The sequence below is a fragment of the Hyla sarda genome, chromosome 2 (assembly GCF_029499605.1).
Source record: "Hyla sarda isolate aHylSar1 chromosome 2, aHylSar1.hap1, whole genome shotgun sequence".
In the NCBI taxonomy this organism is placed as follows: domain Eukaryota; kingdom Metazoa; phylum Chordata; class Amphibia; order Anura; family Hylidae; genus Hyla; species Hyla sarda.
The window spans coordinates 421,137,958-421,159,064 of NC_079190.1; the positions used below are offsets into that span (position 1 = coordinate 421,137,958).

The 21,107-nt window shown below is 43.5% G+C and overlaps 1 protein-coding gene across 1 annotated transcript in view; it reads right to left on the bottom strand.

Moving 5' to 3' along the window:
- LOC130356856 (cilia- and flagella-associated protein 251-like) overlaps positions 1-21,107 on the bottom strand; it is a 50,471-nt gene that overhangs the window by 13,079 nt on the left and 16,285 nt on the right. Inside the window, exons 4-7 of the mRNA XM_056558897.1 lie at positions 14,330-14,365; positions 9,052-9,090; positions 8,910-8,957; positions 7,770-8,009 (exon numbers count right to left, since the gene is read on the bottom strand). Of these exons, the coding sequence (XP_056414872.1) occupies positions 7,770-8,009; positions 8,910-8,957; positions 9,052-9,090; positions 14,330-14,365 (363 nt within the window). The remainder of the gene's footprint in view (positions 1-7,769; positions 8,010-8,909; positions 8,958-9,051; positions 9,091-14,329; positions 14,366-21,107) is intronic.

Sequence of the window (21,107 nt, forward strand, 5' to 3'; positions counted from 1 at the left end):
CCAGTCTTTGATCTTAAAGGGGGTCTCCTCCTACCCCTTATGAGGCAAATGAATCCTCCAGATGTTAAAGGCGCCTCATTTGCCTCTATTAAAGGAGTTATCAGAGAAGCTAAAATGGCATAAACTTTTCCCTCTCTCCAGTGGCTGGGAAGCGAAGGAAGGTCATACCTTTTCAGCTGTCTTGATAATCTCTTTAACAGCGCCTCCTCCAGACTCCACTGGTCTTAAGGGAGTCTTGTCCTCCAGTATTTGATCTTAAAGGGGGTCTCCTCCTACCCCTTATGAGGCAAATGAATCCTCCTGATGTTAAATGCGCCTCATTTGCCTCTATTAAAGGAGTTATCAGAGAAGCTAAAATGGCATAAACTTTTCCCTCTCTCCAGTGGCTGGGAAGCGAAGGAAGGTCATGCCTTTTCAGCTGTCTTGATAATCTCTTTAACAGCGCCTCCTCCAGACTCCACTGGTCTTAAGGGAGTCTTGTCCTCCAGTATTTGATCTTAAAGGGGGTCTCCTCCTACCCCTTATGAGGCAAATGAATCCTCCTGATGTTAAATGCGCCTCATTTGCCTCTATATGTTAAAGGGGTTATCAGAGGAGCTAAAATGGCATAAACTTTTCCCTCTCTCCAGTGGCTGGGAAGCGAAGGAAGGTCATACCTTTTCAGCTGTCTTGATAATCGCTTTAACAGCGCCTCCTCCAGACTCCAGTGGTCTTAAGGGAGTCTTGTCCTCCAGTATTTGATCTTAAAGGGGGTCTCCTCCTACCCCTTATGAGGCAAATGAATCCTCCTGATGTTAAATGCGCCTCATTTGCCTATGTTAAAGGGGGTATCAGAGGAGCTAAATGGCATAAACTTTCCCCTCCCTCCAGTGGCTCTTTTCCAGTTAGCTCTCATCTCATCCCGATAGCATCCCACTGGAATAAAGGGGGTGGCTGTCATAAGGGGTCAGGTAATGTGTTGTGATCACCACATGTGGGTGAAACCAGGCCTCCATGTGGTAGAAAATGTACATACGATGTTTCAGACATTTGCTGCCACTGATTTCACCTGCATGTGACGACTGCAACATGCTACCTGCTCCCCCATCTCGGCCCTCCATTTTCATACCAGAAGGTATCAGGACAAGTCGAGACCAAACCAGAAGTGAGCTGCTGGGAAGCGAGGTAAGGTCATACCTTTTCAGCTGTCTTGATAACCGCTTTAACAGCGCCTCCTCCAGACTCCACTGGTCTTAAGGGAGTCTTGTCCTCCAGTCTTTGATCTTAAAGGGGGTCTCCTCCTACCCCTTATGAGGCAAATGAATCCTCCAGATGTTAAAGGCGCCTCATTTGCCTCTGTTAAAGGAGTTATCAGAGAAGCTAAAATGGCATAAACTTTTCCCTCTCTCCAGTGGCTGGGAAGCGAAGGAAGGTCATACCTTTTCAGCTGTCTTGATAATCTCTTTAACAGCGCCTCCTCCAGACTCCACTGGTCTTAAGGGAGTCTTGTCCTCCAGTATTTGATCTTAAAGGGGGTCTCCTCCTACCCCTTATGAGGCAAATGAATCCTCCTGATGTAAAAGGCGCCTCATTTGCCTCTATTTGTTAAAGGGGTTATCACAGGAGCTAAAATGGCATAAACTTTCCCCTCCCTCCAGTGGCTCTTTTCCAGTTAGCTCTCATCTCATCTTGATACCTTCTCACCTGGAATAAAGTGGGTGGCTGAAATAAGGGGTCAGGTAATGTGTTGTTGTCACCACATGTGGGTGAAACCCGGCCTCCATGTGGTAGACAATGTACATATGATGTTGCAGACATTTGCTGCCACTGATTTCGCCTGCATGTGATGACTGCAACATGCTACCTGCTCCCCCATCTCGGCCCTCCATTTTCATACCAGAAGGTATCAGGACGAGTCGAGACCAAACCAGAAGTGAGCTGCTGGGAAGCGAGGTAAGGTCATACCTTTTCAGCTGTCTTGATAACTTCTTTAACAGCGCCTCCTCCAGACTCCACTGGTCTTAAGGGAGCCTTGTCCTCCAGTATTTGATCTTAAAGGGGGTCTCCTCCTACCCCTTATGAGGCAAATGAATCCTCCTGATGTTAAAGGCGCCTCATTTGCCTCTATATGTTAAAGGGGTTATCAGAGGAGCTAAAATGGCATAAACTTTTCCCTCTCTCCAGTGGCTGGGAAGCGAAGGAAGGTCATACCTTTTCAGCTGTCTTGATAACCGCTTTAACAGCGCCTCCTCCAGACTCCAGTGGTCTTAAGGGAGTCTTGTCCTCCAGTATTTGATCTTAAAGGGGGTCTCCTCCTACCCCTTATGAGGCAAATGAATCCTCCTGATGTAAAAGGCACCTCATTTGCCTCTATATGTTAAAGGGGGTATCAGAGGAGCTAAAATGGCATAAACTTTTCCCTCCCTCCAGTGGCTCTTTTCCAGTTAGCTCTCATCTCATCCCGATAGCATCCCACCTGGAATAAAGGGGGTGGCTGTCATAAGGGGTCAGGTAATGTGTTGTGATCACCACATGTGGGTGAAACCAGGCCTCCATGTGGTAGAAAATGTACATACAATGTTTCAGACATTTGCTGCCACTGATTTCACCTGCATGTGACGACTGCAACATGCTACCTGCTCCCCCATCTCGGCCCTCCATTTTCATACCAGAAGGTATCAGGACGAGTCGAGACCAAACCAGAAGTGAGCTGCTGGGAAGCGAGGTAAGGTCATACCTTTTCAGCTGTCTTGATAACCGCTTTAACAGCGCCTCCTCCAGACTCCACTGGTCTTAAGGGAGTCTTGTCCTCCAGTCTTTGATCTTAAAGGGGGTCTCCTCCTACCCCTTATGAGGCAAATGAATCCTCCAGATGTTAAAGGCGCCTCATTTGCCTCTATTAAAGGAGTTATCAGAGAAGCTAAAATGGCATAAACTTTTCCCTCTCTCCAGTGGCTGGGAAGCGAAGGAAGGTCATACCTTTTCAGCTGTCTTGATAATCTCTTTAACAGCGCCTCCTCCAGACTCCACTGGTCTTAAGGGAGTCTTGTCCTCCAGTATTTGATCTTAAAGGGGGTCTCCTCCTACCCCTTATGAGGCAAATGAATCCTCCTGATGTTAAATGCGCCTCATTTGCCTCTATTAAAGGAGTTATCAGAGAAGCTAAAATGGCATAAACTTTTCCCTCTCTCCAGTGGCTGGGAAGCGAAGGAAGGTCATGCCTTTTCAGCTGTCTTGATAATCTCTTTAACAGCGCCTCCTCCAGACTCCACTGGTCTTAAGGGAGTCTTGTCCTCCAGTATTTGATCTTAAAGGGGGTCTCCTCCTACCCCTTATGAGGCAAATGAATCCTCCTGATGTTAAATGCGCCTCATTTGCCTCTATATGTTAAAGGGGTTATCAGAGGAGCTAAAATGGCATAAACTTTTCCCTCTCTCCAGTGGCTGGGAAGCGAAGGAAGGTCATACCTTTTCAGCTGTCTTGATAATCGCTTTAACAGCGCCTCCTCCAGACTCCAGTGGTCTTAAGGGAGTCTTGTCCTCCAGTATTTGATCTTAAAGGGGGTCTCCTCCTACCCCTTATGAGGCAAATGAATCCTCCTGATGTTAAATGCGCCTCATTTGCCTATGTTAAAGGGGGTATCAGAGGAGCTAAAATGGCATAAACTTTCCCCTCCCTCCAGTGGCTCTTTTCCAGTTAGCTCTCATCTCATCCCGATAGCATCCCACCTGGAATAAAGGGGGTGGCTGTCATAAGGGGTCAGGTAATGTGTTGTGATCACCACATGTGGGTGAAACCAGGCCTCCATGTGGTAGAAAATGTACATACGATGTTTCAGACATTTGCTGCCACTGATTTCACCTGCATGTGACGACTGCAACATGCTACCTGCTCCCCCATCTCGGCCCTCCATTTTCATACCAGAAGGTATCAGGACAAGTCGAGACCAAACCAGAAGTGAGCTGCTGGGAAGCGAGGTAAGGTCATACCTTTTCAGCTGTCTTGATAACCGCTTTAACAGCGCCTCCTCCAGACTCCACTGGTCTTAAGGGAGTCTTGTCCTCCAGTCTTTGATCTTAAAGGGGGTCTCCTCCTACCCCTTATGAGGCAAATGAATCCTCCAGATGTTAAAGGCGCCTCATTTGCCTCTGTTAAAGGAGTTATCAGAGAAGCTAAAATGGCATAAACTTTTCCCTCTCTCCAGTGGCTGGGAAGCGAAGGAAGGTCATACCTTTTCAGCTGTCTTGATAATCTCTTTAACAGCGCCTCCTCCAGACTCCACTGGTCTTAAGGGAGTCTTGTCCTCCAGTATTTGATCTTAAAGGGGGTCTCCTCCTACCCCTTATGAGGCAAATGAATCCTCCTGATGTAAAAGGCGCCTCATTTGCCTCTATTTGTTAAAGGGGTTATCACAGGAGCTAAAATGGCATAAACTTTCCCCTCCCTCCAGTGGCTCTTTTCCAGTTAGCTCTCATCTCATCTTGATACCTTCTCACCTGGAATAAAGTGGGTGGCTGAAATAAGGGGTCAGGTAATGTGTTGTTGTCACCACATGTGGGTGAAACCCGGCCTCCATGTGGTAGACAATGTACATATGATGTTGCAGACATTTGCTGCCACTGATTTCGCCTGCATGTGATGACTGCAACATGCTACCTGCTCCCCCATCTCGGCCCTCCATTTTCATACCAGAAGGTATCAGGATGAGTCGAGACCAAACCAGAAGTGAGCTGCTGGGAAGCGAGGTAAGGTCATACCTTTTCAGCTGTCTTGATAACTTCTTTAACAGCGCCTCCTCCAGACTCCACTGGTCTTAAGGGAGTCTTGTCCTCCAGTATTTGATCTTAAAGGGGGTCTCCTCCTACCCCTTATGAGGCAAATGAATCCTCCTGATGTTAAAGGCGCCTCATTTGCCTCTATATGTTAAAGGGGTTATCAGAGGAGCTAAAATGGCATAAACTTTTCCCTCTCTCCAGTGGCTGGGAAGCGAAGGAAGGTCATACCTTTTCAGCTGTCTTGATAACCGCTTTAACAGCGCCTCCTCCAGACTCCAGTGGTCTTAAGGGAGTCTTGTCCTCCAGTATTTGATCTTAAAGGGGGTCTCCTCCTACCCCTTATGAGGCAAATGAATCCTCCTGATGTAAAAGGCGCCTCATTTGCCTCTATATGTTAAAGGGGGTATCAGAGGAGCTAAAATGGCATAAACTTTCCCCTCCCTCCAGTGGCTCTTTTCCAGTTAGCTCTCATCTCATCCCGATAGCATCCCACCTGGAATAAAGGGGGTGGCTGTCATAAGGGGTCAGGTAATGTGTTGTGATCACCACATGTGGGTGAAACCAGGCCTCCATGTGGTAGAAAATGTACATACGATGTTTCAGACATTTGCTGCCACTGATTTCACCTGCATGTGACGACTGCAACATGCTACCTGCTCCCCCATCTCGGCCCTCCATTTTCATACCAGAAGGTATCAGGACAAGTCGAGACCAAACCAGAAGTGAGCTGCTGGGAAGCGAGGTAAGGTCATACCTTTTCAGCTGTCTTGATAACCGCTTTAACAGCGCCTCCTCCAGACTCCACTGGTCTTAAGGGAGTCTTGTCCTCCAGTCTTTGATCTTAAAGGGGGTCTCCTCCTACCCCTTATGAGGCAAATGAATCCTCCAGATGTTAAAGGCGCCTCATTTGCCTCTGTTAAAGGAGTTATCAGAGAAGCTAAAATGGCATAAACTTTTCCCTCTCTCCAGTGGCTGGGAAGCGAAGGAAGGTCATACCTTTTCAGCTGTCTTGATAATCTCTTTAACAGCGCCTCCTCCAGACTCCACTGGTCTTAAGGGAGTCTTGTCCTCCAGTATTTGATCTTAAAGGGGGTCTCCTCCTACCCCTTATGAGGCAAATGAATCCTCCTGATGTAAAAGGCGCCTCATTTGCCTCTATTTGTTAAAGGGGTTATCACAGGAGCTAAAATGGCATAAACTTTCCCCTCCCTCCAGTGGCTCTTTTCCAGTTAGCTCTCATCTCATCTTGATACCTTCTCACCTGGAATAAAGTGGGTGGCTGAAATAAGGGGTCAGGTAATGTGTTGTTGTCACCACATGTGGGTGAAACCCGGCCTCCATGTGGTAGACAATGTACATATGATGTTGCAGACATTTGCTGCCACTGATTTCGCCTGCATGTGATGACTGCAACATGCTACCTGCTCCCCCATCTCGGCCCTCCATTTTCATACCAGAAGGTATCAGGACGAGTCGAGACCAAACCAGAAGTGAGCTGCTGGGAAGCGAGGTAAGGTCATACCTTTTCAGCTGTCTTGATAACTTCTTTAACAGCGCCTCCTCCAGACTCCACTGGTCTTAAGGGAGTCTTGTCCTCCAGTTTTTGATCTTAAAGGGGGTCTCCTCCTACCCCTTATGAGGCAAATGAATCCTCCTGATGTTAAAGGCGCCTCATTTGCCTCTATATGTTAAAGGGGTTATCAGAGGAGCTAAAATGGCATAAACTTTTCCCTCTCTCCAGTGGCTGGGAAGCGAAGGAAGGTCATACCTTTTCAGCTGTCTTGATAACCGCTTTAACAGTGCCTCCTCCAGACTCCAGTGGTCTTAAGGGAGTCTTGTCCTCCAGTATTTGATCTTAAAGGGGGTCTCCTCCTACCCCTTATGAGGCAAATGAATCCTCCTGATGTAAAAGGCGCCTCATTTGCCTCTATATGTTAAAGGGGGTATCAGAGGAGCTAAAATGGCATAAACTTTCCCCTCCCTCCAGTGGCTCTTTTCCAGTTAGCTCTCATCTCATCCTGATACCTTCTCACCTGGAATAAAGTGAGTGGCTGAAATAAGGGGTCAGGTAATGTGTTGTTGTCACCACATGTGGGTGAAACCCGGCCTCCATGTGGTAAACAATGTGCATACGATGTTGCAGACATTTGCTGCCACTGATTTCACCTGCATGTGACGACTGCAACATGCTACCTGCTCCCCCATCTCAGCCCTCCATTTTCATACCAGAAGGTATCAGGACGAGTCGAGACCAAACCAGAAGTGAGCTGCTGGGAAGCGAGGTAAGGTCATACCTTTTCAGCTGTCTTGATAACCTCTTTAACAGCGCCTCCTCCAGACTCCACTGGTCTTAAGGGAGTCTTGTCCTCCAGTCTTTGATCTTAAAGGGGGTCTCCTCCTACCCCATATGAGGCAAATTAACCCTCCTGATAGTAATGGCGCCTCATTTGCCTCTACATGTTAAAGGGGTTATCTCAGCATCTAAAATGGCATTATCTTTCCCCGGTTCCCAGTGGCTCACTTCAAGGTTGGTCTCTTTCCCTGTTAACTTATTACCTGAAATAAAAGGGGGGGACTGAGATGGTGGGTCAAGTACTGTGTTGTGGTTACCACATGTGGGAAAAACCATGCCTCCATGTGGTAGCCAATGTACACACAATGTTGTATACATTTGCTGCCACTGGTTTCACCTGCATGTGAAGGCTGCAGCATAGTACCTGCTCTGCCATCTAAGCTCTACCTTTACATACCAGAAGGTGTTAGGAAGAGTAGAGACCAAATCAGAAGTGAGCTGCTGGGAAGGGAAGAAAGGTAATACCTATTGATAACCTCTCTAACAGCGCCTCCTCCAGACTCCACTTGATGTTAAGGGAGTCCTCCACATTTGGTTGTAAAGGTAAAGAAAAAGTTTGTTACACTGCTGATGAAGGCTCTAGTTGGTGTACAAAACCACGTGCAACAAGTTATATCTTCCTCCTCCACTTCTATTACCTTTTCATCTTTCTCCTTCTTTACCTCTTCCTCTGCTTCTTTCTGCCCTTCATTCTTCTCCACTTGTTCTTTCTTCTTTCTGTCCTTCTCTTCCTCCTTCTCTTCTTTTTTTTCTTCATTGTCCCCTTCATCCGGCTTCTCTTCTTCGTCTTCCTTCTCCTCTTCATTTATCTTCTTTTTTCCCTTCTCTTCCTCTTCTTTTTTCTCCTCTTCATCCTCTTTTTCCTCCTCCTCTTCTTTGTTTTCCTTCTTCTCCTCTTCTTCCTTCACACATAAGTAAATCAGATAATCTGTATGATTTGCCTCATCCAGCCTTCCATGATTGTTGTAATATCCTCCATCAGAAAGGGTTGCTCTCGACTAGAACAGTATCAGGGGATCCAAAGCCAAGACTTTGACATAATGAGACAACAGAGGTCCAACGAAGGTGTCTTTATTTGTAGGCAACTTTGGGCAAATATCACTTTTCTCTAGGGAATACTTCTTTTAGGTTGACTCATGAATGATAACAACAAGGTTTATGAAACAATGAACAATAAGAAAGATATGTGTAGCTCACTTTAACAAAAGAAACTAGCAACCAAGGTTTCTGATGTTGTGTATAACCACAGAGGGCTTATACTACAATACAAAAAAATGTATTACAGAGAAAATAAAAAAAAATCAGTCCTCAAGGATGCAGTAATAAAGAAATAAATAATATATATATATATATATATATATATATATATATTAGCAATAATAAGTATAATAAACTAATAAGAAAAAGAAAACCTATATATATATATATATATATATATATATATATATATACATATATATTAGCAATAATAGGTATAATAAAGTAATAAGAAAAAGAAAACTATATATATATATATATATATATATATATATATATATGTGTGTGTGTGTGTGTCAGTAAATGTAAGAATGTAAAAATTTGTTTGATAATTACAATAAAAACATATAATGACAGTAAAATAGGCAACCTGTACATACTCATAATAGCGGGAGGAAATAGAGCAAACCGGTAATGTGCCATGTTTATACAAGCATGATACACTCCACAGAAGGGTTGTCAATAATAGATGATAATAGATGATAGTAATAGGACACCAATGATTAATAGTATCGATGTTTCAAGCAGCATTTAACATTACTTACCTCATCGCTTTCTAAATATATGCCATCATCAATTTTCATGTAGATGGGCTAGAATAAAAGAAAAAATTAACAATAAGTTTCTTTATTAAAGTCATTGCCTATCCTTGTTAGGAATGCTTTACCATGAAAAATAGATTCTTACCCCGTCATCGTCCTCGCAATCCTCCATGTTGAGTTGATCCTAAAAATAAAAAAGTTTTAATAAAGTTATATATTATGTTTTCTGAGGCTTCAGGTTCAATCAATGTATTTCCTGTATGTTTATTAGAGAAGCAGGGAGAAAGGTAATATCTGGTTTATTTCCAGGTTCTTCTGATATAATTTTGGGGGTCCCCATTTGTTAAATTCCTCTATCAGCCAATAAAAAAAATGCAAAGTGAAGCAGCTCTCTGGAGGGTTATAGGTGATCAAAAATAACTAGCCAACTAGCTAAAAGGCCCAGAATTAATATAACTGTCTGATTTTTAGACAGTGTAAGCTGAGACTAGACAGCCTGAGAATGTATCAGATATATCACAGAGGTTCAGACTGTTTGATGAATTGCCTTAGTCTAAGTTTAGTATAAACTTAGATAATTTATTAGTTGGCTTAACCCCTTCACGACGAGCGATGTACATGTACGGCGCCACAAAGTGTCACTTGGCGCGCGGCTACGTACATGTACGTCGCGGGGCTCCGGGAGCGCCGCGTCACCGGTAGCGGTGATCGGGCCGGGATGACTGCTGTTATCTAACAGCAGGCATCCCGGCACATCGCCGAGGGGGGTCCTGAGACCCCCCCCCCCCCCATGACAGCGATGCGCGCAAATCGCAGGTCAATTCAGACCTGCGATCTGCGCGATTCTGGGTCATACAGGTCACTGGTGACCCGGTGACCCGGAAAATAAGAGGGATCGGGGGTGTCCGAGACACCCTCGATCCCCCTAAAGGGATAGGAGTTTGGTGGCAGGGGTGCCACCCCTCCTATCCCTGCTATTGGTCGGCCGAGCGACCAACTGATAGCAGACCGGGGGAGGGGGGGTTAAAGTTCGGTTCCCCCGCTTTGCATCACCTATCGGTGTCCGGGCAAAACGGGGGAACCGTCCAGGGAAGGTCGACACCGAAGGTCCCTACCTGGATCCCAGATCCACGTTCGCGATCCACCCCCACGTGCGGCGGCGGCAGCAATACTTCCGGGTCCTGCTAGGTGAGTTGTTGCCTAGCAACATCCAGAGGGCCACAGTTTACAGTGGTCTCTAAACCGTGGCCCTCCAGATGTTGCAAAACTACAACTCCCAGCATGCCCAGACAGCTGTTTGCTGTGTGGGCATGCTGGGACTTGTAGTTTTGCAATATTTAGAGGGGTTCAGGTTGTAGATCACTAAGTGGTCTCAAACTGCAGCCCTCCAGATGTTGCAAAACTAAAACTCTCAGCATGCCCAGACAGCAGTTTCCTGTCTCGGCATGCTGCGAGTTGTAGTTTAGCAACATCTGGAGGGCCACGGTTTTGAGACCACTGGACAGTGATTTACAACTTGAACCCCTCTAAATCTTGCAAAACTACAACTCCCAGCATTCAGGAACAGCATAAGGCTGTCTTGGCATGCTGGTAGTTGTACTTGCGTGCCTCCAGCCATTGCATAACTACATCTCCCAGCATGCCCTTCCGCAATCAGTACATGCTGGGAGTTGTAGTTTTGCAACAGCTGGAGGCACACTGGTTGGAAAATAATGAGTTAGGTCATAGAACCTAACTCAAGGTTTTCCAGCCAGTGTGCCTCCAGCTATTGCAAAACTACAACTCCCAGCATGCATGGTCTGTCAGTGCATGCTGGGAGTAGTAGTTTTGACCCCCCTCTCGTGTGAATGTACAGGCTACATTCACACTGGCGGCAGATTACAGTGAGTTCCCCGCTACAAATTTGAGCTGCGGCAAATTTTCCGCCGCAGCTCAAACTGATCTTTGGAACAGTGGTCCGTGAAAATGAAAAATTTTGCACAGCCCACTGTTCCAAAGATCTGTCAGACACAAGTGGGGGGTAAATGCTCACTGTACCCCTCATTACATTCTGTGAGGGGTCTAGTTTGCAAAATGGTATGCCATGTGGGGGTTATTTTGCTGTTCTGGCACCATAGGGGCCTCCTAAATGCGACATGCCCCCCGAGCAAAATTTGCTCTCAAAAAGCCAAATATGACGCCTTCTCTTCTGAGCATTGTAGTTCGCCCACAGTGCACTTCAGGTCCACTTATGGGTTACCTCCATACTCAGAAGAGATGGGGTTACAAATTTTGGGGGGGTCTTTTCTGCTATTAACCCTTGTAAAATGTGAAATTTGGGGGGAAACCCACATTTTAGTGAAATTTTCTTTTTTTTTACTTATGCAAAAGTCGTGAAACCCCTGTGGGGTATTAAGGCTCACTTTATCCCTTGATACGTTCCTTAAGGGGTCTAGTTTCCATAGTGGTATGCCATGTGTTTTTTTTTTTGCTGTTCTGGCACCATAGGGGCTTCCTAAATGCGACATGCCCCCCAAAAACCATTTCAGAAAAACGTACTCTCTAAAATCCCCTTGTCGCTCCTTCGCTTCTGAGCTCTCTACTGCGCCCGCCGAACACTTTACATAGACATATGAGGTATGTGCTTACTCGAGAGAAATTGGGCTACAAATATAAGTATACATTTTCTCCTTTTACCCCTTGTAAAAATTCAAAAATTGGGTCTACAAGAACATGCGAGTGTAAAAAATGAAGATTTTGAATTTTCTCCTTCACTTTGCTGTTTTTCCTGTGAAACACCTAAAGAGTTAAAACATTTACTGAATGTCATTTTGAATACTTTGGGGGTGCAGTTTTTATAATGGGGTCATTTATGGGGTATGTCTAATATGAAGACCCTTCAAATCCACTTCAAACCTGAACTTGTCCCTGAAAAATTGCGAGTTTGAAAATTTTGTGAAAAATTGGAAAATTGCTGCTTAACTTTGAAGCCCTCTGATGTCTTCCAAAAGTAAAAACTCGTCAATTTTATGATGCAAACATAAAGTAGACATATTGTATATGTGAACCCCAAAAATAATTATTTTGAATATCTATTTTCCTTACAAGCAAAGAGCTTTAAAGTTAGAAAAATGCAAAATTTTAACTTTTTTCATAAAATTTTGGGATTTTTCACCAAGAAAGGATGCAAGTTACCACAAAAATTTACCACTATGTTAAAGTAGAATATGTCACGAAAAAACTATCTCAGAATCAGATTGATAAGTAAAAGCATCCCAGAGTTATTAATGTTTAAAATGACAGTGGTCAGATTTGCAAAAAAGGGCTTCGTCCTAGAGGTGAAAATGGGCTCCGTCCTTTAGGGATTAAAGGGGTACTGTAGTGGAAAACATTTTTTTTTTCAAATCAACTCTTTCCAGAAAGTTAAAGAGATTTGTAAATTAATTCTATTAAGAAATCTTAATCCTTCCAGTACTTATCAAGTGCTGTTGTTCTTTTCTGTCTGACCACAGTGCTCTCTGCTGCCACCTCTGTCTGTGTCAAGAACTGTCAGAAAGTATGAGCAAATGCCCACAGCGAACCTCTCCTGCTCCGGACAGTTCCTGACATTAAAAAAGAGGTGTCAGCATACAGCAGATGATAAGTGCTGGAAGGATTAAGATTTTTTTTAATAGAAGTAATTTACAAATCTGTTTAATTTTCTGGCACCAATTGATTTGGAAAGAAATGTTTTCCACCGGAGTGCTAGAATTCTGGTTCAATTGTTGGCACATAATGTGGCAACCTAAAGGGGTTGTTCAGTGAAAAAATGTCTTAATCCATATCCACAGGATTGAAGGTAAGAGTATAATTGAGGTGGGTCTGACTGCTGGGACCTCCACGATCTCCAGAACTGGAGTCCGTCTCTTATCTCTGAGCACGTGTTGTAGGATGTATGGAGTGGGATCCTGCTGCATACTTGTTCCATGTCCGGTGTCCCCTGGCTGTTTAATATAGCAGATGGCTGCTGCCAATAGCCGACATGCGTTGATCACCGCAGTCGGCTATAAACCAAATAGATGTCACTACCTAAGCTGTACCTAAATGGGCATTGAAAATATCATTGGTTGTACAGTGGTGTGGATTGCCCACCTTCCCACCACAGCGCAATCGCAGGTGGGTTTGGATGCATTGTCCTGGCAGGGTTTACCTTCCCTTCTGAGGCTGCCATAGCTCTTCTATTGATACAATGTAAATCACTTAGATCAATAAAGGACATATGTCCTGCATAAATCTGTACAAGTCCCCTTGGGCATTGGTCACCAAACTCTAGACCTACAAAAGTTGCAAAACCACATCTTCCAGCAAGCCCCAACAGTAATTGGCTGTTAACGTGTAAAGAAAAAAAAATATGTTTTTGCAAGTATAAATTAACCCTCCCAATACAAAAAAGTTAAGATTTTTTTTTTTGTTTGCATATTTGGAATAACTGCATGTATAATTATCCTAACTCATAAAACTTAACCTTATTAATCCTGCATGGTGAATGGCTTATACAGAAAAAAGAGCCCTAAAATGATTCCACAGGTGTAAAAAGGGGTACTCTGGGAAACTAAACCTATAGCCCATCCTTTTCCTCTCATCAACGTATTTAATTGTCTAAATATCATTCATTAGCTATATAGAGCAGTCTCCCCTCTTTAGTTGTTACTCATGTGCATAAAGTGAGGGAATGACATCATCCAGCCATCCACTCTGTCTCTGTCCAAATTACTATCTGAAAGCAACCCCCACCTTCCTGCGAGACACAGACCATGTGGTTTCTACCCTGCACTGATGGTCATGCTCTCTTCAGTGCTAAGAACTGTGAGGTGTGTGAAGCCTCAGCCAGACACTGAACCTCTCTCTGCTGCTCACTGCAGAAGGGAGCCGGCTGGCAGAGCAGTGCTGCAATGATTGCTGGGAGATGTAAGCAAGGAGAGGGAAAGATGGCAAAGAATTTCAAGAAGTCAGAGAAGACAATGCATATCAGGCAGGATAGTTTACAGGGAACATATCCAGGTAGTGTGGTTGCTTTGGTTGGTGCTTTTTTCATATATATATTTCCCTGGAGTACCTCTTTAAGCATTTGTGTACATTTTGAAAGCATCAACATGTCAGTTAACTAGCATAATAAACAATGCATAAAAAGTAGCACTTCCAACTCAGATTTTCAAAATTAATTTTTGTGTTCGTTTTCACCTTAAAATCAATTTTTTGTTTCCCAGCATATTTTATGAAAAAATGAAGGACGTTATAACAATATACAATTGTTCACCACAAAACAAGCCCTAATACGAGTATATAGGTGAAAAACTAAAAGAGTTATGACTATAAGAAGAGAGGAGGAAAAACTGAAAATGCAAAAAAATGAAAATTGTCTCAGTCTATAAGGAGCTAATATGGTTATTTGTTATATTACTTACATAGTATTGGGTGATCCTTAGTCCCTGTTCTCTGTTCTGTCCACATGAAAAATAAAACAGAAATAAGCTATTGTTACTTCAATCTAATGTCGTTATTCAGAACTTACTTATGTATTGAAGGGCTTATCTAATAATATAGAAAATAGCTATAAGAAAAGAGCGCACGTAGTCTCTGTCTTCTGCTAGAATACTGCATCATTCTGTGTAATTCTATTTAGAATAAAGAAAACCTGATGAAACTGTTATATGTCAATAAGATCTTTTAGAAACTAGATTATAACAAATCCTTCATATTCATCATGTCTTTAAAACGGAACCCATGTGACCGTTGTGAAGAAAGCCTTTCTTATATCTACATCATATGTTAGCAGGGACATTTGCACAAGTATGCGAAGTTCATACCTATATCACCACTGATACCAATATCAGTACATCCCTACAATCTTCTGTGAGGGACACTATACTGAGATCTAACTACTGTGTGGGGCACTATAGTGTCCCTTGTGCCCCTGGTGAGGTGTTGTATCAGCGCCTCCCTACCCCCAAAAAAGCCAGCTGCACAGGCATACGCTGCTATCTAGATGGTGGTTTGTACTGGTAGGTGATGAAATATAGAGGTCAATGGTGGTATATACAGGTAGGTGATGTAATATACAGGCACATGATGCTATTTACATGTATATAGTGCTATGAATCAGTACATGAAAGTATATACAGATACATCCTCTCACCGTGTTACCGCATTTTCTCCCCTGCCATCACCAGTCACATAACTAAAATCTTCCATTCCTCCTTCAAACATTCTGTCATAACCCCATTTCTGAAGAAAACATCTCCGGATCCTGTGCAGCTAACTATTGACCTGTCTCTCTATTTCATCTCCAAACTCCTGGAATGCTTGGTCTAGTCCAACCTAATCCATTATCTCTCCAGGAACTCTCTCCTTGACCCCTTACAGTCTGGATTACATTCCCCATTCTCCACAGAAACTGGCTTAACCGATGTGCAGAGAAGCTGGGATCACGGCTCCCTGCTGTATGCAGGTTTGCACATCACCGCATCAACTGAGGGGCGGACTACTTAACTGTCTATCTAAATAAGAAAAACTTTGTATGTACCGGATGCCCTGTGGTTTAACCCTATAGTGACTTGGTCTAAGTATATTAGAATGCTTGACATGTTAAGCATCGGACCTGTCTCTTCTCTATAGGGATATCTATATTATATTTTGATCTATGTTGTTAATGAGTTTTCTGATAACTACTTTACAAGGGTTTCCCCTGAGGAAGCCGACATATTTTGTCAGAAACGCGTCGAAAAACCTTGTGACTTAGATTTACCATTGAGATACCTTGTAATTAAATATGTTGTCGAGAAACTTTGTATTGTGAGACAATATACACTTTAAGGTGATTGAAGACCACACAATATAGGTGGCAATATTTAATACATTTTTTAGTATCTTGGATATCAGATGAGACACCTGTACTCATCTGTGCCTTGTAATTGTTGTTTGAGTCTGGTCTCTGCTCACTTGCAGATTACCTTTCATTTTTTTTAAACACAGTAAAAGTTACGTTTTAAATATTCACTCCCAATTTCTTTGATTGCTAATCAGGAATTTATATTACTTAACCGAAGTCACTAATGATGTCTTATGGCTAAATCTAATAGCAATTCTCTCTACTGATTCTTCTTGCTCTCTATGCAGCATTTGACACTGTAGATCACCAATTACTTCTTGCTGTACTCCACTCCATTGTTCTTAAAGATTCCTCTCTCTCCTGTTTTTTTTTTCCTACCTCCGTGAACCCTCCTTCGGTGTATCAATTCCTATCTCTAGCTATTTCCCTGCTGCTCTTGTTGTTGGGGTTCAGGGACCCTTCCTGGGCCTTCTCCTCAGTAGATTTGAACTCCAGTACCATCTCTCCGCTGATGACATACAGCTCTCTACCTCTTGGCGTATCATCACCCCCGCACTCCTACAGAACACCAGCAACTGTCTCTTTGCTGTCTCTAACATTGTGTCCTCCCCATTGCTGAAAAGAAATCTTTCTATTACAGTACTCCTTGTATTTCCTCCATCTAATCTACCTACACCTGACATCTCCATTTCGGTGTGTGGTACAATTATTACTCCTGGACAGTAAACCCGCTGTCTTGAAGTTATGTTAGACTCAGATCTGTCTTCCACGCACCCCTCTTTTACTGCTGAAACAACCAAAACTATTGTGAATGCGTTAATTCATTCCCACCTGGATTACTGAAACTCTCTACTAATAGGCCTTCCCTTCTCTAAACTCTCACTCTCCAGTCCATCCTAAATGCCACTGCCAGATTCATCTTCCTCTACAGCTGTTATGTGATTTTAAAGGGGTACTCCGGTGGAAAACTTTTTTTTTTATCAACTGGTGCAAGAAACTTAAACAGATTTGTAAATTACTTCCATTAAAAAAATCTTAATCCTTAATCCAGTACTTATTAGCTACAGAGGAAATTATTTTCTTACATAGAGCTCTGCTGACATCATGGCCATTTTAAGAACTGTCCAGAGTAGGAGAAAATCCCCATAGAAAACATATGCTGCTCTGGACAGTTCCTAAAATGGACAGAAATGTCAGCAGAGAGCACTGTGGACAGAAATGTCAGCAGAGAGCACTGTGGACATGATGTCAGCAGAGAACACTGTGTTCCAAAAAGAAAAGAATTTCCTGTAGTATTCAGCAGCTAATAAGTACTGAAATGATCTAAAGCTAACATCTTCTTTAACCCCTTAAGGACTCATGACGTACTGCTACGTCATGAGTCCGCTCACGATCTATAACGCGGGGCCTCTAACAACAGCCAGGACCCGTGGCTAATAGCACCCGGCACTGATCGCAGTGCGGCATGCTATTAACCCTTCAGACACGGCGTTCAAAGTTGATCGCCGCGTCTGAAAACGAAAGTAAACCGTTCCCGGCAGCTCAGTCGGGCTGATCGGGACATTGCGATAAAATCGTGATGTTCCAATCAGCTGGGACACAGGCGGAGGTCTCTTTACCTCTCTCTGCGGCGTATGATCGTCGATTGATTGCTCCAAGCCTGAGCTACAGGCTTGAGCAATCGACCGCCTATCTGACTGATCCCTGCAAAGCTATGGCTTTGCAGGGATCAGCATAGGAGATCAGTGTGTGCAGTGTTATAGGTCCCTATGGGAGCTATAACACTGCAAAGAAAAAAGTGGGAAAAAAAAGTTAACAAAGGTCATTTAACCCCTTCCCTATTAAAAGTTTGAATCACCCCCCTTTTCCCATAAAAAAAAAACTGCGCAAATAAAAATAAAATAAACATATGTGGTATCGCCGCGTGCGAAAATGTCCAAACTATAAAAATATATCGTTAAAAAAATTCATAAGTCCAAAATAGTGTATTTTTGGTCACTTTTTATATCATGAAAAAATGAATAAAAAGCGATCAAAAAAGTCTGATCAATACAAAAATGGTACCGATAAAAACTTCAGAACACGATGCAAAAAATTAGTCCTCATACCGGCCCGTACACGGGGAAAAAAAAAGTTATAGGGGTTAGAAGATGAGAATTTTTAACATATAAATTTTCCTGCATGTAGTTATGATTTTTTTCATTACGACAATATCCAACCTATAAAAGTAGGGTATCATTTTAACCGTATGGACCTAAAGAATAAAGATAATGTGTTATTTTTACCGAAAAATGTACTACGTAGAAACGGAAGCCCCCAAAAGTTACAAAATTAAATTTTTTCTTCAATTTTGTCGCACAATGATTTTTTTTCCTGTTTCGCCGTGGATTTTTTGGTAAAATGACTAATGTCACTGCAAAGTAGAATTGGTGACGCAAAAAATAAGCCATAATATGGATTTTTAGGTGCAAAATTTAAAGCTTTATGATTTTTGGAAGGTGATGAGGAAAAAATGAAAATGCAAAAAACGGAAAAACGCTGAGTCCTTAAAGGGAACCAATAATCAGATTTTACCCTATATAATGCTTGGCAAAGCGTTATATAGGGTAAAATTGTTGTCCTCACCATCCCCGGGGGACGCTCCTGCCCCCAGGGATGGTGAAGATATGAAGTTATAAACTAGTCACCGCCGCCGCCGTAAGTAGTCACCTGGGTGGGAAGCTCTTCTCACCTACTCCCGTTCTTCGGCCGGCAGGGACGCCCCCTCCGCTTGATTGATGGGCCGCGTCATTGTTCCGCTCACTGAACAGACGGAGCAGAGCGATGACGCGGCCCATCAATCAAGTGGAGGGGGCGTCGCTGCAGGCCGAAGAACGGGAATAGATGAGAAGAGCTCCCCGCCTAGGTGACTACTTACGGCGGCGGTGGTGACTAGTTTATAACTTCATATCTTCACCATCCCTGGGGGCAGGAGCATCCCCCGGGAATGGTGAAAATAAAGATTTTACCCTATATAACGCTTTGCCAAGCTTTATATAGGGTAAAATCTGATGATTGGTTCCCTTTAAGGGGTTAATCTGAACCCCTCAATTCCACCTCTAAGACTTTGCTTGTGCTGCACCAGTTCTCTGTAATGCAATACCTCGGACCATCAGGCTTATACCCATCTTCCTCAGTTTCAAACCTGCCCTAAAGACACATCTTTTAAAGCAGGTGTATTCCCTAAATTTTCTCTCCCCTTTTATTACTATGTCTCTTCAAATTACTGGCAGTGTCATTATATGCTCTATGCACTTTAGACATTATGCAATTGGCTGGTGGCTGGTGCACCCACCATATGTATTCTACCCTACTTATTAAACATGGCTGGACCATTGTATAAATTCAGCATTTCCACCTTTTGTCTCTATCCCATCCCTCTCAGGGTAGGTTCATACTTTGGATAATGAACGGAATCTCCGCTCGCAGAATTCCGCGAGCTGAGATACCATTCTGGTGGCCGCTGCCGCAATACTTCGGCGGTAGGACCGTGCGGCACTGCACCATCACCATTGACGGCTTTGCAGTGTTCACGGGCTTCCACGCAAAGAATGTACATGTTCTTTCTTTGCGTGGAACAATTTCAGCGACGGAATTGTCCACTGCTGAAATTCCGCAGTGTGATCGAGTCTGATATTTATGTTCACAGCATGTAATTCCATTCGTGGCATTCCGCTCATGGAATTCCATGGGAATTACGTAGTGTGAACATACCCATAGACTGTAAGCTCTTGCAAGCAGGGACCTCACTCCTCTTGTTTGAAAATTTAGGCCGCGTTCACGAAATTTCGTCCGGCCAGCACCGGCTGCTTTATTAATGATTTAGAACCATGCGGACATTGCTGTCCCCATAGATGGCTATGTTTGTGGAGTGGATTTTGCCTAAGGAATGGACAAGTCCATTCTTATGGCAGCAGAATTTAAGCTGCGGAATATCTGCCACTAAAATTTAGCATTGCACTGTGCAGCAGGATCCCATTGCTGCACCGAATTTCCCAGCTTGGGGCGCTTGGGGGGGCTCCAGGACCCAGACATAGAGGCCAATCATGTAGTTGGTGACAGCCCACACAAAGCAGGCACAGCATGTTGCTCATGACTCTCAGGATCACACAAGTGGACATGAGCGGTTTGGTTTAACTGGTGCTCAGGATCCTCAGCTGCCTCCATAGAGGCGGGTGGCTCCAATGTCCCCCATGTCAGTGCTGCTCCTGGGAGACAGGTCCAGCCACAGCGATCACACAATGTCACTCACCCAGGCCCCCGGAAATATGGCCAATCACTGCAGAGAGGGGTAGGGGCTTCTCCTGCACTCAGGGTTACGTGCAACGACTGACCTCCAGTGGGAGCTGGGTTCGCTAAAGCTAAAGTACACCGGTATTATGTGATCAAGGTGTAACTTATCATTGAGAATATTGGTCTTGGTGATACTGGATTTTATTCAGTATCAGTATATGGTGATGTTATTCTGTCACTGTGTGGTGGTAATGTATGATAATGACATGGCGGTATTATTTGTCTTTTGTGTAGTGGTATTATTGATAAGGTTGGTATGAGTATACTGGGTTTTGTTTGCTATGATGTGGAATTAAGGATTTAAGTTTTGTGAATAGCCCGGTTTATGATAGTTTATTCACAACTGTAAATATGCCTGTAAATATTTGTAGGATTCCTTTGGGAAAAGTTCTGTACTTTCTTCTGTGTATTATAATTCACAGCTTTATTCAAAGCCAATCTAATTTGCTTTTATGAATAGGTGAGTAGAAGCCTTGACAGAGGAATGGCTGTGGATATAGTGTTTCTGGATTTTGCTAAAGCGTTTGATACTGTCCCTCATAGACGTCTGACAGGTAAGTTAAGGTCTTTGGGCTTGGAAACTTTAGTTTGTAACTGGATTGAACACTGGCTCATGGATCGTACCCAGAGAGTGGTGGTCAAGGATTCGTACTCTGATTGGTCCCCGGTTGTTAGTGGCGTACCCCAAGGTTCTGTACTGGGGCCGCTGTTGTTTAATTTATTTATCAATGTTATAGGGGATGATATTAACAGCTCTGTTTCTATCTTTGCAGATGACACCAAGCTTTGTAGCACAGTACAGTCTATAGAGGATGTGTATAGGTTACAAGATGATTTGGATAGACTAAGTGTCTGGGCATCCACTTGGCAAATGAGGTTCAATGTGGATAAATGTAAAGTTATGCATCTGGGTACTAATAACCTGCATGCGTCGTATGTCTTAGGGGGGATTAAACTGGCAGAGTCACTGGTAGAGAAGGATCTGGGTGTACTTGTAGATCACAGACTACAGAATAGCATGC